This window comes from Maniola jurtina, chromosome 10, assembly GCF_905333055.1.
Source record: "Maniola jurtina chromosome 10, ilManJurt1.1, whole genome shotgun sequence".
NCBI lineage: Eukaryota > Metazoa > Arthropoda > Insecta > Lepidoptera > Nymphalidae > Maniola > Maniola jurtina.
This window is the reverse complement of record NC_060038.1, coordinates 2865900-2882050: the sequence shown is the minus strand read 5'-3', so window position 1 is coordinate 2882050 and position 16151 is coordinate 2865900. Positions and strand designations below refer to the sequence as shown.

The 16151-nt window shown below is 37.1% G+C and overlaps 2 protein-coding genes across 4 annotated transcripts in view; both read left to right on the top strand.

Moving 5' to 3' along the window:
• The window catches only part of LOC123869194 (CCR4-NOT transcription complex subunit 6), a 318277-nt gene that overhangs the window by 49797 nt on the left and 252329 nt on the right, over positions 1 to 16151 (top strand). The window lies entirely within an intron of this gene.
• On the top strand, positions 1521 to 8423 carry LOC123869198. The gene has a single exon (XM_045912010.1). It carries the CDS (start codon positions 1737 to 1739, stop codon positions 3138 to 3140), a length of 1404 nt encoding a protein of 467 aa, XP_045767966.1. The 5' UTR covers positions 1521 to 1736; the 3' UTR covers positions 3141 to 8423.

Sequence of the window (16151 nt, the reverse complement as noted above, 5' to 3'; positions counted from 1 at the left end):
ATGTCCAGCTGTCAAGATGGACGTTGCCTAGATATACATAATTATTTATTTGAAAATGATTTGTGTGTGTTGAAAATTTTTAATTTACACTTGTTCTCTTGTTATTTTGCACTTGACTGATTCTAGCTGACTCAACTGAAATTAGTTAGAAACCTCAACTGTTGATGGAAAGTTATGGTGTAGTGTAATATTAAAACGATGACAATGGAATATTGTAGCAGAATAGTTAAGCAACGTTTACCCAAGTCGGTAACTGGATGGGGTGACCGATTTTGGAGGTCCGTATTTGGCCTTTTCGTTTCTTCCATGCCCCGGAGTCGGAGAGCACGATAATCTGTCGGCCCCGGTTATTATAAATCTGATAATAACTGTGAAAATCTAAGGATCGAAATTTCGTTCTCTTAGTGAGTTGTATGCGGAAGGATCTGGGAACCCACCGCATTATTATCCCAAGCGGACTCCTGCCATTATATGATTAATGGAAAGGAGTCACGACCCTCAGCAATGAAGGAATACGACTATAAAGAAAAGAATAACCATATCAAAGTCTCAAAGTAACATCGCCGAATGGAGATGAATCCACAGTTTTCATGGAATAATACGTGGAAATAATTATCCAGTATAGCGGGTGGTTGAAGCAGGTGGTGGTTGAAAAAAAAAAAAAGGTATACCACGCACCCAGGAAATAAGGGTGAAATTGGTTTCGGTGGCTAGTACCTAATAATCTTGTACTCTGGTTGTTATATATGCTATTACATTTTTAATCTTCTCGGGCCATTCGTCATGGATTTGCTACGCCGTTGCGTTGTTCATTATAAACGCTTACATGGCGTTGCAATCTATGAATAGTTAATGTGCATAGATTATAAATTTATAACGCCTCAACGATAATTAATATATAACATTTTAAGTAAATCTCATAATATTTTATAACTCCCAACCGCAGGGCGAATTTTAATTAATGTATTTGTCGTACCAGAATATAATATTTTTTTTTAACCTTAAAACGCTTAGAGCAGCTTCGATTTATTGTCCTACTTATACCTAGAGTAATAAAAACCGCTTATATAACAGTAATTGTAAGTAATATTTTGTTACAGGTAAGTTCGTTTGGAAAAATGTAAAATCCATTAAACTGGGATGCGCCATTTTATAGGTAAGTTTTTGATTGTTCTAGTTTTAAATAGTGTATTTTTAATACTTTAGATTTAGCTAAGTACGATATTTAGTTATAAATGTGTAATACCTAACTTATTAGCTAAATATTTATAAAGTAAGAACTTACCTATGCCTACTGTGTATGTACTATGTAGTGAGAATAGGTACTTGACATAAAAGTATGTTAACGAATCGAAATGATGAATAAAGGACATGGAATGTCACTAGTTATCTGCAAACAACGATTAATCCCACAGGCGACAAAGCTATTATTTTTAGAGCGCTACAAAGTAAACAAGGATTTAATGGCGGAGTGATTAGCGCTGTAAGCTTTCCGTTGCATCTATGCCGGCGATAGTCGCGTGGTGCGCCAGGCACTCCCACTCGGCTATCGCGGCCGCGGCCGGCTCGCGCTCATTCACTTCAGTTCTCAGCCGACTGCCGCGGCGCCCGCTCGCCACGCTCGCACGCGCCTCCGATGTTAGTTCACGATTACGACATCGCGTCGCAACTCGGAGTTTCGCCGTGACATTGAACACACCCGACTCGAATATGGGTTAAACAACCCCATCACGGAAATGAGTCCGGGCGAGCGCGCCGCCCTCGGGCGCCGCGATGCCCCTCGCCCTCACTATGCCGCCACCGCACCGGGATTCCCGCCACCGTACTACCCGCCCTACGGCGTACCACCACATCCCAACGCGTGGCTCGGAGCACCCCTCATTTCCATGACGGGGCGCACGCCACCACCCCGCGACAACCCCGTATCCAAGCTTGCCATGCACGCTCAGGGAGCTCCACTCATCATACAGAACCGGCACGATCGAAGAAAATATACAACCGTACCCGAGCAACGGAATCACCGCGCCGTTGGCCCGACGGAGAACATTGCGAGAGACAGATGTGACCCTGAAAATACGAGGCATAGAAATCAACAACAGCAGCAGCAAACGCGTCCTTCTCGAAGCGGACGTAACAACAATACGGACGCAGTTAGTGTCGCTAGTGATGAAAGTTCCGGCTCCACGAATTCTGAAACGATGTTGCCAAGAATTATAAAGCCACGAAAGCGACGTAAAAAAGATAGAAAACCTAATAACTTAGTGCCACACGATTTAACATCCGGTGCATTGGATCTCGGCGATGTTGAACACTGTACTAATATGGGGTCCTCATCGCACGGCATTTACGAGAAATCTTACTCTCGAGATATGGCGTTACAGTATTCTTTGAACGTGAAAGTCTTAGACTACCCGGACCCAGCGCCGGAGACATATAGGGTGGCTGCATTAGGCGAGGCATTCGAGGCTACTCGTTTTGGATTAGCGGAGGCGGCTTCCCCTTCGGAATCTGCTGTCAGTTCGTGTCAGTGTCGGTATTGCGATCCTGTCGGACAGATATGGGATGCCAATTCCATTGCGCATTTATTGGATGAAAATTCAAGTGTTGATTTTGCACCCACGAAATTAGAAGACTCCATGAAAGTCGTGGGACCATTGGGTAGGCGTGGTGCGGATACAGTGCTTAGACGTAGTTGGAGCGATCCTTCAGCGAGAATTCCGGAAAGGAAAGCGAATAATAGCGAGACATTTTCGGCTCCCAATCTTTATTCGTTATTCCCACCTCCGAGAAGAACTAGTTCTCCAGAGCCCAGGTCGCCACTGGCTTTGGAGATATCTTCTGAGATTGTCACTTCAATAAACGGCCACCGTGACTTGGAGATTAAGTTATTTTCGACCTCGCCCTCGGCTTCGACTTCCGAACGTCGCTCTTTTTTCGAGGATACAAGTGAAAGTGCTGTAAATGATAGGAGTGCGAACATGAAATCTGAGCTGAAATCAAACAGTGCAGTGAGCTGTGAAAAAGTGGCAAGTGCAAACATTGTTAAAAAGAGTGTAAATGTGGATTCGGGGTGCATGAAGGCACTCGGGGCCGGCGAGAACTCGCGCAACATTTGTGATTTAGCCTTAGTTTCTGCCTAATTGTCTTCGTTGACCATTTTAATTATTGTCGTAATATTTGGATGCGTATGATTTATCAGTTCAGAGGGGCTTCACGCTCGCCATTTGAGCTGGACTCAAATCATCACAGCGAGGCAAACGCGGAGTGTCTCAACGCGACCCAATAAAATCGAGATCTCCGAATCGGTTTCCTGTAGATTCTATAATTAATTTATTTTTAACAATAGCTTAGAAAAACTTGGTGGAACTTTGTCTGGAGCATTTATAAATTATGATTCGCCGTTGTGCAAATAAATACGGATTGTGTCGTTCAATACTGGACGACATGATGTTAGGTGTTGGGTTCTTTTCAATCGGGGATTATTTATTCATTGATGTGATATTAGTGGGGCATATTGCAAGCGTTTGCCAGTTGCCTTAATAATGTACTGTGCAATTATAGTTTGACACTACTGACACGGTTGCGCGGATGCGTGCTCGCTATTGCGGTTTCCCGTGGTTTTCTCCGCACGCCGTTCCGGGTGGCGCCTCGTGCGCACCGGTTCATAGCATTAATGACTTTTTTATTCCTTCGCGTGGCTCACTTTTACCATAACCGTTTTGCTCAGCCGACTCGGTGGTCTGAACTAGTAGCTAGTGGCCTTGAATTATAGCAGATAGTTTAACATCAATAGATACAAAAAATTGTTTTAAATTCACATGAGTTATCTGCCTTCATATATTTTGTTAATTCGTTACATTTTAACATGTTAAATTACTGTTACTATTCCAAAATTTTCGTAACAATCTAAATTAGCATATTTGCTACCACATAAGCAGTTCTTTTTCCGCGTTTTACGTATAGTAATCAATAAAATGTACATTGTGAATTATTCATTATTCATTTTTAAAGTCAACCACTGATAATGAATGACATTTTATGAATGTCGTAATCAGTTAATTATTTTGACTATCACGGTAGACTGATAATTGAGGTTAATACGTTAATTATTCATTAATCATTGCTTAAGTTGTTTGGTTACTTGTCGAATTTCATCAATAACAAGAATGTGTGTGGTTTTTTTAAACCAGATTTATTTAGAGGGGTTTGGTCACAAAGCGTACGATTCACCCCCTGTAGTGTATACAAAAGAAAACTGACTCTGTGTTATACTGATAAAACACACTATCATTGTATTACCATTAACAGAGTCACTAATCAGCATCATTATCATAATGATAGTAATCTAATTCTTTGTATAGCCAATTATTTAATTAATTGTCAGTTTATCTCTCATGCAGATACTAGGAAGTAATAAACGTTTTATCTTAACATTAACCCCTTTTAAACATAGAAAGTCATAATAATCATATCCTTTAGTCGAAGTACTTACCTAAGCTTATTTTTACGAGCAAATCCAAGAACACATAATAGCCAAACGCAATAAAATAAAAACTCAAGGATGTCGCATTAAAATACGTAACTCCCCCGAAAAAAATACGTTGATTGAATAAATTCATGTTTGAAAGTTGTAAAGTATAACATATTCTCTACTACTGTTTAAAAAAGGTGCAATTCACATAAAAAACGAAGATAATGTTTTATCCTTAACAACTTCGTTATCAGTATCTATTGAACGAGCGCGTAGTTCATTCACTTCGTCGATAGTGACTACACGGCTTTAACTTTGATATATAGGTAATCCATAATAGGTACCGCCACAGTTAACCACAGTAAGGGAACTTCTCTAAACGTCGAGTCTTCAACGTCACTGGCAGGCGTCAAATGTACTAACATTTGACGCCTGCCAGTGAAAGTAGCCCTATTGTAGCCCTATTTGTCTATGATTTCACGTCACCATAGCCTAATATCGTTGATTCAGAATCAAACCGAGAGTTCCCTCACTCTAAGTTCACTTGGTACCGGTAGAAGATTTTATGTCTGGTCAATTTACGACTGAAGTTAATAAAACCAATCCTATCTTTTAATCTGTAGATGCTAGATAGGTTATATAGAAATTACCAACGTCGCGTCGCTCGTAACTTACCGTGAGACTACGGAATACGGATAGATTGGTTATTAATTTTTATTAGTTTAGCTTATAGTTCACGAACATAAGAATTTTACCATTGATTGTTTGTTATGCGTTGCGTAGAGCAGAATTATATTATTATTGGATTATTAGCATTTGGCATTCAATATTTTTTTATTTTCAAAGTTAAAAATTGATATTATTTAAAATTTATTGAAAATATTTCCAGTGCTGTTACCAACTTATGATCACTGAGACTAAATACTGTTAGGTATACTTATTCTAAGATCTGTAAAGTAGTTAATCTTTCTGGATTAAAGGGACGGCCACTCACATAATACATTAAAATAACTTGTGGTCACAAAAAATGTTCGAATGACTGCATATTGGCATTATCTGACAAAATAATTATATGCATTATCACGATAAATTAAATAGGTACCTACCTAATAATATATTCTTACCTTCTAACCTTTTATTGACATTGGAATAAGGTAATAAGGCATGTCTTGGTTTACCACTGCCTTGATAAATACGCAATAATTTGTTTATTCTAATTTGCATACGTACATAAAGAAGTAGTATCGGCTAACTTCAAACATAAATAAAATACTCATGGAATAATTACTTAGACCACGGCAAATCGTTATTTAAGAATATTATAACATATATTTCTTTGTGGAAGGGTTAAAAACATGAACGGCGAATCATTAATTTTTTCTTTACAAGTATTGCTTTATGTTTATTAGTTTTTCTCTTCGTGTTAAGGGTCCAACAGTGGGAACACCAGATGAAGTTCCATATAATGTAGATAAATGTGAATATAACTAAGTTACACACGAAATCGTTGGGTTTTACACTACTATGTGCTGTTTTGTGTACCTTTACTATTTTTTTATTTTTGTCTTATGTTAGCTTTGCGCCGTATACGCGTGGGACGACATGATAAATCGGTTCTTGTTTTATTTTTCACTAAGATAGGCTCGACGTAGACGAGGAGTTATTGCGGTGTGTTATCAAAATGGGAAAAAAATCCAATTTTGAATGAATATTCGCACAGGTTACCGCTTCCAGTAATTGAAATTAAATTATTTATAGCGTTAAAACGATCGTGAGTGATACTTATTATCTAAAACGGCTAAACTCACGTTTTATGTTGGAATATGCCCGACTAGTTTCCGACCCATCCGGGTATTTATTCATGGGGGTGTTCACTGTTCACACGATGCGACGGGGCGCAAAGCAGTTAGCTTGACATGCTCCGACAAAAATCGTGAGTTTAGTTTATATTTACAGTGAAATTAAATTTTATTAATTAATAATTAACTACATTATTAGAAAAAGTTTAAATAAAAACGTAAATAAAAAGCTCAATGGCACTTAAATGCCGCAGCTTTAATAATCTTCAAATACTATGCGGGTAGTATGTTTTAACCGTGAATTATTATAATCATTTCAAATTTCTTTTAATAATAATTTTCATTCCATTTGATCTTGTATCCATTTTTTAACGAAATTTTATTTAATCAGTATCACGCATTCCTAAACCGACGATGGAAAAATATTATAAATTGGTATATTATTAGAAAACGTTAAATTACTATCGTTTGGAATTTCTGCGTATAATCTATGGAATTCCATTTATCCAACTATAATTTATATTGGAAGTTGTTAACTACTGTGTCGTCGATTCGTCTGCGTATTAGCGGGATCATAATGCGTTAACAACCAATGCAATGGCCTGTTGATTGCGTTATATATCAAGTTATTATCGCTCTTCAAATAACAAACCGGACACATTAGCGTGCCAGGTCCCCTCTCTGTCATCCAAAAGTAAAAGGGTGATAGCGCTTTTTATTACACCGATAAGAAATCCCTAAGCAAAGTGTGATGTAAAAGTTCATCAGTACTAAGTAAATAACTTCAAGATTGAATTTTTTAGGCTAGGTTATTCAACCCAGAGTATTAAGACATAAGAGTATGTAAAGAATTTTGGTATTCAACGAACACGTAACTGCCAACGAAAGATCGAACATATGAATTGATTGAGGTTGATTATTTTTTTGCGTTATCATAGTAATATACTTTATTAATTAATCATTCCTATGATGACGTCATTTAATCGCGCCATATAAAAGCTAGAAGTCCGGAAAATGTGTATTTAGAATAATTTTTAAATAAAATTAATAAATACTGCTAAGCTTTTTAATTGAAAGAAGATAAACTAGAGATACCGTGTCTCCCACGACATCCTTACGTCTAAGAAAACTCGATTTTCCATTCACATTAAACGTAAACGCATTGTAATCCAAACCAGTTGTTTAGTAAATCCTCCACACTTTTACATAATATACCTACCTATTCGCTTCAGGAGAAATCTTTACAATCTTTATTAAATCATTAACGATACTTTTGTTTTTTTTTTTTTTGAGAAATTGTCTGCGTCGAGCCGACTTCTTGTCTCGGGAACAACGCGCGTCAACAGCTGTAAAACTCAACGATACACTAAAGAATTAATGTAAACAAAAAATAGGCTATGTCTTAGAGCTCTCCGCAGACCACATACTTTTGACCGGACGGTATGAAAAAGGTAAAAGGGAGTGCGCAGATTCGATGATTAATTTTACCGATAAAAAAACTGTAACTGTTCCGTCAGTGAAACACGTACCATACAATTCAAGTCTCTCCATCTAACTATCGGGCGACTAAACTCTTGATATGCTTCATCAATGCAAATGCGCAGCCTAGCTGACTCTTTAATCAACTTGAATTCACACTTCACAATTATCATCGCGAAGTATTTATCAGTATCAGCTGTCTGGCTTAGCGCGTGAATAGTCCTTTGAGCCACACGTAGTCCACGTAAGGCACACTCACGAAAGTGTTAAGAGTCATATTTAGCACTGCATAATTCAGTTAAAGCGTTCATAATATTGGCATGCCCTGTAGATTATATTTATATTAGATATAATGTATTTTCTAATAAGACATAGAAATTAGTCAATTGGTCGAGCGCTGTTTTTAGATTTTATTAGAAACAAGGAAAGTGTCAGCTAGTCTACCCATCTAACACTTTAGCCGGCGCATTGTTCGCGTTCTCAGCCCTATCCGAATTACCTATCAACCGATCGAAAGTCTGCAATTTGCGGGAGTCCTTACTTACTGAGTGAATGCATTTTATACATAAAATTATAAATAGGTTTATTCATTTGTTTTGTGTACGTCGTGACGCACGAGTTACACGCTTGCACACTATTTTTGTACAATAAAAAAAAACCATCATGCCCTGATATACTTTTTGTTTTATTTTGAACTTACTGAATGAACCTCTTGATTTGATATCATTTCTTAATGAAAAATATCTTTATTTCGTGAAAGCGAATTAAATATCAAACATACAGGCTTTATTTAACCTGCTGCATTTGCATGCCTACATGGTTTTCAAACAACAAACAAACGTTTATTATGACGATTAAGGACCGATTTTTCAACCGTCAAGTAACTTTTATCTGAGGAATAAATTTGAGAGTTTGACAATTTTTTCCTCAGATAAAAGTTATTTAAAGATTGAAAAATCGGCCCTAAATATGATGCTTTGTAAGTTTCTCGTTTATCGTGATTTGAAAATTCCTAATACTTCTACAGATTAATGGCGGAATCTGAGTGGAATTATATTATTGTGCCAAATCCCGACTTTGCTACTTTTTATCCCAGAAAACAAAAAATTCCCACGGGATTTTTAAAAACGCACCTAAATCGACGCGGACTAAGTCGCGAGCATCATCTAATTAATGGTACTCATAATATAATTCCACCTTACCGTTAAATTAATTGACGCGATTCCTTACTTGAAATCTCATTTAAAAAAAAAAATAACGAGCAGGCGGATCACCTGATGTTAATGGATTACCGCCACCCATGAACATTTGCAGCACCAGAAAAATGATCAGGATCTTGTTGGTCCGCCCCTTGAATAACCCTATGTTGAAGTCTAATGGGAACACCGCAGAAGGGAGTTGATTATACGCACATGTAAACTGTGCGGGGAAAAATTTATCTGTCCCAACGGGCGGTCGAAGTTGATGTTGATCTATGAGAAAATATATATTTAGAATTGTCGTTTTCATCATAGTACTTAATCACATTATGTGTCGATTACGGTATATAAATAACGGTATATAATCTTGGTATAAAAACAAGATTGCATCGAAGCTTGACCGGTAGGTACCTACTTCATACTTGCAACGCTATCGTTGTATTTCATTAAAAAACAATTTTTTTCAGGCCCAGAGTATGGAACTGTTATCTCAGCTTGCACGAAAAAAATAAAAAAATAATATCACTGTTGTTTCAATTCTATTAATTACCTTTTTGTAAAATTCAACTATCGACATGATTGACATTCGAAAACCGGGAGTTTAGCTACTATTAAAAATCTGTAAATTTTTGAATTTGGACAATTAAATGGATGCTGATTGATCACTGTTCATATTATAATCGCATTTATAATATGAATAGTGATCAATCAGCATCCAGCAAGTGTGTTTGTTTGTTGGTTTATTAGTTTTTCGGTTTGTCCTTCAATCACGTTATGAAAGAGCAACAGATCGGCGTGAATTTTTGCATGAAATGTGAGAGACCTGGGGAGTGATATGGGCTACTTTTTATCCCGGTAAACCAGAGTTCCCACGGGATTTTTTCAAAACTAAACCTCACACGAACGTGGTTGCGGGCATCATCTTGTTATCATATAAATTGTCCAGGTCAAACAGATAATGTAGCTGATCAGATCAGATCAGATAGACAGAATCTAAACTGACAGATCTAAATCTAATGTTTATTCTTTACCATAGAGAGCATTATAAAAAGATACCGGTAGTTTAGAATAAGCCACAGTATAAAAACATTTAAACGTAGACTTTTCAGTATGTATCTCGAATTGAATTGCTCTGGTTCATACACAGTTGCTGTAACTTTAGTTAGTTACGCAACGCCTTACGCAAGTTGTACGGCGAGTTTTTTTAACTTCTTTCATATTCACCAGATGGATACGCGATAACCATAACAAGGAACCGATAGCGCTGTTACCAAAGACACTAAAAGTTTAAACGGTAGAGCGGCTATTAGAAGTACTTTCAAGTTTTTTAAGAGAATAAAAGAGGTTCACTCACTACGCCGCTAGAGTGCGGATTGGCTGGCTAATCATCCATTACTATTCAAATTCCAGGATAGCTGATTACCTCACCATAGTTTTGTACCCCACAGTAAAGCTCGTGATCAATTGTTGTAAGCGTACGCATAACATGTTAATTTCAGTACAAAAATATTCATAGACAATACGCCCTGAAAGTTCTGAACTTTAATTTTATGTGTTATTGCTTAGCAAAGGCTGGCCAGGTACATCGTTTCGTCTTGAAGTTTAAAATCAGTTTTTTAAGTTTAAAATCAGTACTAGACTAGTAAAAATGCGGAAGTGTGTTTGTTTGTTGCGCTGTCCTTCAATAACACAACGTAATTTTTCAAAATAGATTTAGAGTGACAAAAGGCGGCTTTTAATCCGGGAAATCAAAGAATTTCTACGAGATGTTTTAGTAAACTAAACCCACGGGAAGTCGCATTCGTTATCTAGCTTATGATCATATCAATAGAGCCAAAGGGTCCCTCTTTTCTCGCTTTATATCATTTGTCCCTTTTGAATATCGTTACCAATTACAAAATTAAAAAAAAAAAAGTTAACGCGTGTCGTTAACAGACGGAGGTTTATGTAATTCCTTACACGACTTTCTATTGTTGTGGAACAGCTTTAGGTTAGCTACGCGCTTGCCATTGTGCTGATGTTTGCAGAAGGCACGTCTGGTAATATAGGTGCAAGTTATAAGCGAATTTCTGAAAATTACAGAATAACAAATTATTTCGTCGTTGACAACCGATGAACGTACAGCTGGATATACGTCACTTGGGACTTCCACAGGACGGAAGTTCAGCGGCTCCCTGTGACCGTTAGATTTCGTCTGTACACCTAGGTTGAAATCTATAGTGCATACTTTGACTTCACGTTTACCTTAACTTCGCAACCCGTCCGGCTATGTCAGAGAGTTCGAAATAGGTAGGTACAGTCAAAGGCCGTAAGTCGTTTAGCATCTTAATGATCATATATTCGCCCGCGTATGGACTCTTGAACAACTATTAATCGGAAAAGATTCGTCGAATCTTTTTGCATTAAAAAGAAGATTCAATAAATTTTCCTTATAGTTCTCGTTATAGCAACCTGGTACAAAAAATTAATTACGTTTTTTGTTTACCTAGTTGTTCTGGAGATATAGAGAGTATATCTATTTTACATAGAGAGTTGTAGTTTAACATGTGATTAAAGGTGATCGCACATTACAAGCATGTGTCGCACGCGTCGAATGTTACTTAGTACCTAATAGAGAATAGAATAGAAATATTTTTATTCGATTAAAATTTTAGAAGTACTGAATCCTCAAATGCATCTACCACCGGTCTTTCCTACCGAGAAAAACCAGCAAGAAACTCGGTGGCTGCCGTAATAATAATTCAAATAACATCAGCAATATAATGTGAGATGATCCATCACAAACACCAAAGAAAATGTTCTCACTATTCAGCAGCGTGACAGACTAAGACGACAATGGCGTGGTGTATTAGATAAAACAGTTAGGTGGCCCGAAGAGGCATGGAATTGGGAGTTGTGAAAACATTGGAGAGAGGCCTTTGCCTAGTTGTGGGATAGTACAGGCTAATTTAGACTTAGATATTCAGCAGCAGTCGTATTTCGATGGCGAGTCTGATGTAAGCGACTCGTGCCTTATGCCAGTATTGAAATTGAAAAATGATTTCCATCATCACAAGCGACTTTTGCGCTTCACATCTAGTATGCGATTAGCTTTAGATGTTGTTTGGGAAAAAATACACTGATGTGTTTTAATTGCATGTTTGTTCGTAACATTGTAACTAATAGTATTTGACAAATTATTCTTATTACCATAATAATTATATGTATATTAAGTCACATTATCTGTTCGGGATTTCGTAATAATAATTTGATTGATTTGTTTCTCAATTATTTTAATTAGTTTTAGTCTTGTTTTTAATTATTGGCTTATCTATTTCACTTCCGTTGTGAAAGTAACTTGTGTGACTGCGTAATGTTATTTAGATGTTTGTGTGTTTATAAAATAACTAGCATAGTTATGATAACCTCATGCGCAGCGGCGTGATAACCTGCTTACCCTGTACTTGCAAACACAGGTAGGTACGCAGACTGATTTCCGATTTGAGACATTTTTAACCCCCGACCCAAAAAAGGGGTGTTATAAGTTTGACGTGTGTATCTGTGTATCTGTCTGTGGTAACGTAGCTCCTAAACGAATGAACCGATTTTAATTTAGTTTTTTTTTGTTTGAAAGGTGGCTTGATCGAGACTGTTCTTAGCTATAATCCAAGAAAATCGGTTCAGCCGTTTGAAAGTTATCAGCTCTTTTCTAGTTACTGTAACCTTCACTTGTCGGGGGTGTTATAAATTTTTAATTTACACTAGTTAAAAGTGTTCTTTTCTAAATAAGTATTAGTCTGATTTGATATAGTTATGGCCGTGTAAGGCAGAATGTAAGCAGAAAATATAAATAGTTCCAGGAAATCGTAAGTGTTTTTATAGGTGTAAAGTTTCTAAAGGCGGTTTCACACGTGTCGGTTTTGTGATTTCATGTGCTGGCATCCCAAAGACAGCGTGGTTAAAAGTCGTTGCGATACATCTAGATTGAGTCATGTAGCTGCATTGAATAGTAGGTGTACATGGCAGATCACGAACAAAATGATATCGCTCAAGTGCCAGGTATTTAAAAACGAGCACAAAAATATTTATTCTAAAATAAAACTTAACACCTAAGCAATAAGAAAAGAAAAAACTCTTGAAGTAAGGTCCACTATTATTTTTGCTTTTAAAGTACGATGGGCTTATTTATTCCATAGACAAAAACGCGACCAAAACGCTTTCACTCGTGATATGTTCCAAGCACTCAAACGAAAGTGTTTGCGGAACATTTATGTACATTACTTTGTTTCAAACAAGGACGTCGACTTGGTCAATGTCACGACGGTTGTTAGTGTTTTAATTCTTTATCGTACCAAGGTACGAATTTTCACAGCAGCTGCTGTAGGTACCTATTGTATATTTTGTAGAATAAAATAAGTACATTGGTTTGTAGAGATATAAGTATCTAGCTATCTAGTATCTATATCCTTTGAGAGACGATTTCGGTGAAGCAGGCTTGTGAATGACTGACTTGAAGGATGCAGTCGATGAAAGTGACGGAATAGATAGTAAGTACAAGTACAGGAACCTCCAAATCTTGGTTCCAAGCATAACAACTAGTTTATTTGCACTAAGTAACTAGTGCAGTGATAGCCTAGCTAGTGATTATGAGCTAAGACTCGGCTTCCCAGTTGTAGGGTGTTCGATTCGAGCCTGGGCACGCATCTTCGACTTTTCAGAATTAAGTATGTGCGTTTTCAGCAATTAAGTATCACTTGTTTTAACGATGAAGGAAAACATCGTGAAACTAGCATGATTTGATGATGATCATGAATTGCTCCCTACACCCCTATAGCACATTTGAAGTTCATTAATAAAAAATTGTATGCAGGTAGCAACAAAAAAACTAACAATAAAAAAACATAAGCAATGTTTGTTGTGCCTTTCACAGGAAAATACCTTAGATCATAAATAGATATCCAAGATCCGAGTCCCGACGAAACCAGGTAAAAATTATGAAACGCTCACAGCCAGCGCTTACCAGTAAGTAGCAAATATCACACCTATATGAGAACTTGACACACGAGTAGCGATTTTCGTAAGTTTATAGGATACAAACCGGTTTTCACCAGTAAAACTTGTGGAAAAAAACGCTTTACAAGTAGCGCTTTTACAACATTTTTTTCTTCGTTTTTTTTTAAAGTTTATGATAAAAAGTACAGGTTTGCGACGGTAGAAACACGTGTAGTAACGCCTTAAGGCATACAAATTTTTCACGCTAATAGCTATTTTCGTAAAAAAAAGGACAAACCGGTATGAGACAGTAAAACACGTACGTGTGGTAGCGCCTTCACAGCATTTTTATTGGCGTTCGTATGGCTTCCTATCTCGACCTAGCCCGATGACATAAAGCGATTATGGACATTCCAGTTGCTTTTAAGGATAAGCTACTAAGCAGTAGGTACTAACCGGGTTTTTCATTTGTAGTACGTGGCATGACATACCTACATACTGGTACACTGACTTTTCTATTACATTAGATATCGTCCACATTCTGCGTCGCAAATTGGATATGTCAATAATCGTTAGCTAGGAACCAAGTGATTCGCCATGTCCTCACATATTCGACACAACCGGTAAGAGATCAGATGCAGGACCGAGAGACGGCTTACTTGCTCTCCGAAGCACGGGTGTGAAACGATAATTTCTTAATTGAAAAACCTAATACTTACCTATTTTTGGCTCAACCCTAGAATCGAACCTCATCATCCACAATCGAACATGCTAAACGTTAAACCAACGGTACCAGTCTTTAAATCAGTTAATTTAGCTTTACATTATTAATAATTATATACCTAGATATTTCATTTCAATAATTGTAGTATAGAAGCAGCCGTTATTTTGTACCTTTGGTTCCTTGTATTTCAATAATTGTAATATATTAAATCGAGAAAATCGTCAACAATGGAAAGACAAAAGGACAAAAATGATCGAAGATAAATTTCTCATTAGAGATACACAAATAGAGAAAGAGCGGAAAATAAATAAATAATTGATAGTAAATATTAATTAAGTACATAAGTTCTTACAGTTAAAGACGGAATAAAGTCTGTGAGCCCATGATGATAAAAATAATCCATGATCTACCTAAGCACTGGGTCAATGTAATGAAATAAATTATTCATAAACTAGTCAAAATGTATTCAAAACAGGTTCTTTTACGAGAAATATACTCAAATAGGTAAACGTATGTAACGGGAAGTGGGTATATACGATTAAGTATATAAAAAATAAATAAATTTTATAAATAGTACATAATGTTTTCTATTATGATCACTGCTAGACATAGGTCTCTTCTATTAGGTAGGTAGGGAAGGATCTTATTGGGATTTTCATAGCCTACAGTACAGTCGTGTGTGTGGGGTCTAACATCCACTTTAGGTATCGTTGTTCGGTCTCCGTTCTATTACGTTGGTCTTCCAAACTCCACCGGTTCTTCGAGTTTATTACCTTGCCCATTACCACTTCAGCTTCCCAACTACGTAGTTGAACTCATCACTTAATATTCCGGTGTTGGGTCTCCATTCCAGTACTTTAATAATCCAACCTCCTCGAGTAATTCTGGTTCATCTAGGGATCTTCGCATTTCCTTAGTTACTCGTCGGTACCTTGTGACATCTTCCGTCTTTATTTCCTTATGTATGGCCGCATGTTTTGTTTACAACAATGTACATTACGAGCACTTATGAGATAATGCAGTTTTATAACGTTAAGGCACTTTATTACCTCAACACTTGTGGCTTGCCACTCGTAACATTACGTGGAGACAATATTAAAGCGAGGCTGCTGCGCATAAAACACAATGACACTAAAAGAAATTTATTTTAGCGCTGTGAACGTTGGCGTATGGTGTTATGCAAGATTCAAGACGTAAACTTGAATGAGGAATAAAGGTTTGTTATATCCTCGTTTCTAATCCGAACTACTTAGGTATAAAACGCCCTTCCGGCATTAGTGTTCCCCTCAACTTTTAATATGGGTACCTACCTCGAAGTCAAGAGTGAATAGGCATCTTCTAGGCAAGTGCGCTCCATCTTAGGCTGCATCATCACTTGCTAGCAGGTCTGATTGCAGCCAAGCACTATAAATTAAAAAAAAAATAGTTTTTTAAAGCGGTTATAGCCGTAGTTGTTAGGAAGTCATCCTTTTTGAGGATACGACCCGGGCACGCCCTCTAACTTTTAA

Excerpts from the sequence above, each read along its gene's own strand:
- LOC123869198 (XM_045912010.1), top strand. The coding sequence starts at position 1,737 with ATGAGTCCGGGCGAGCGCGCCGCCCTCGGGCGCCGCGATGCCCCTCGC.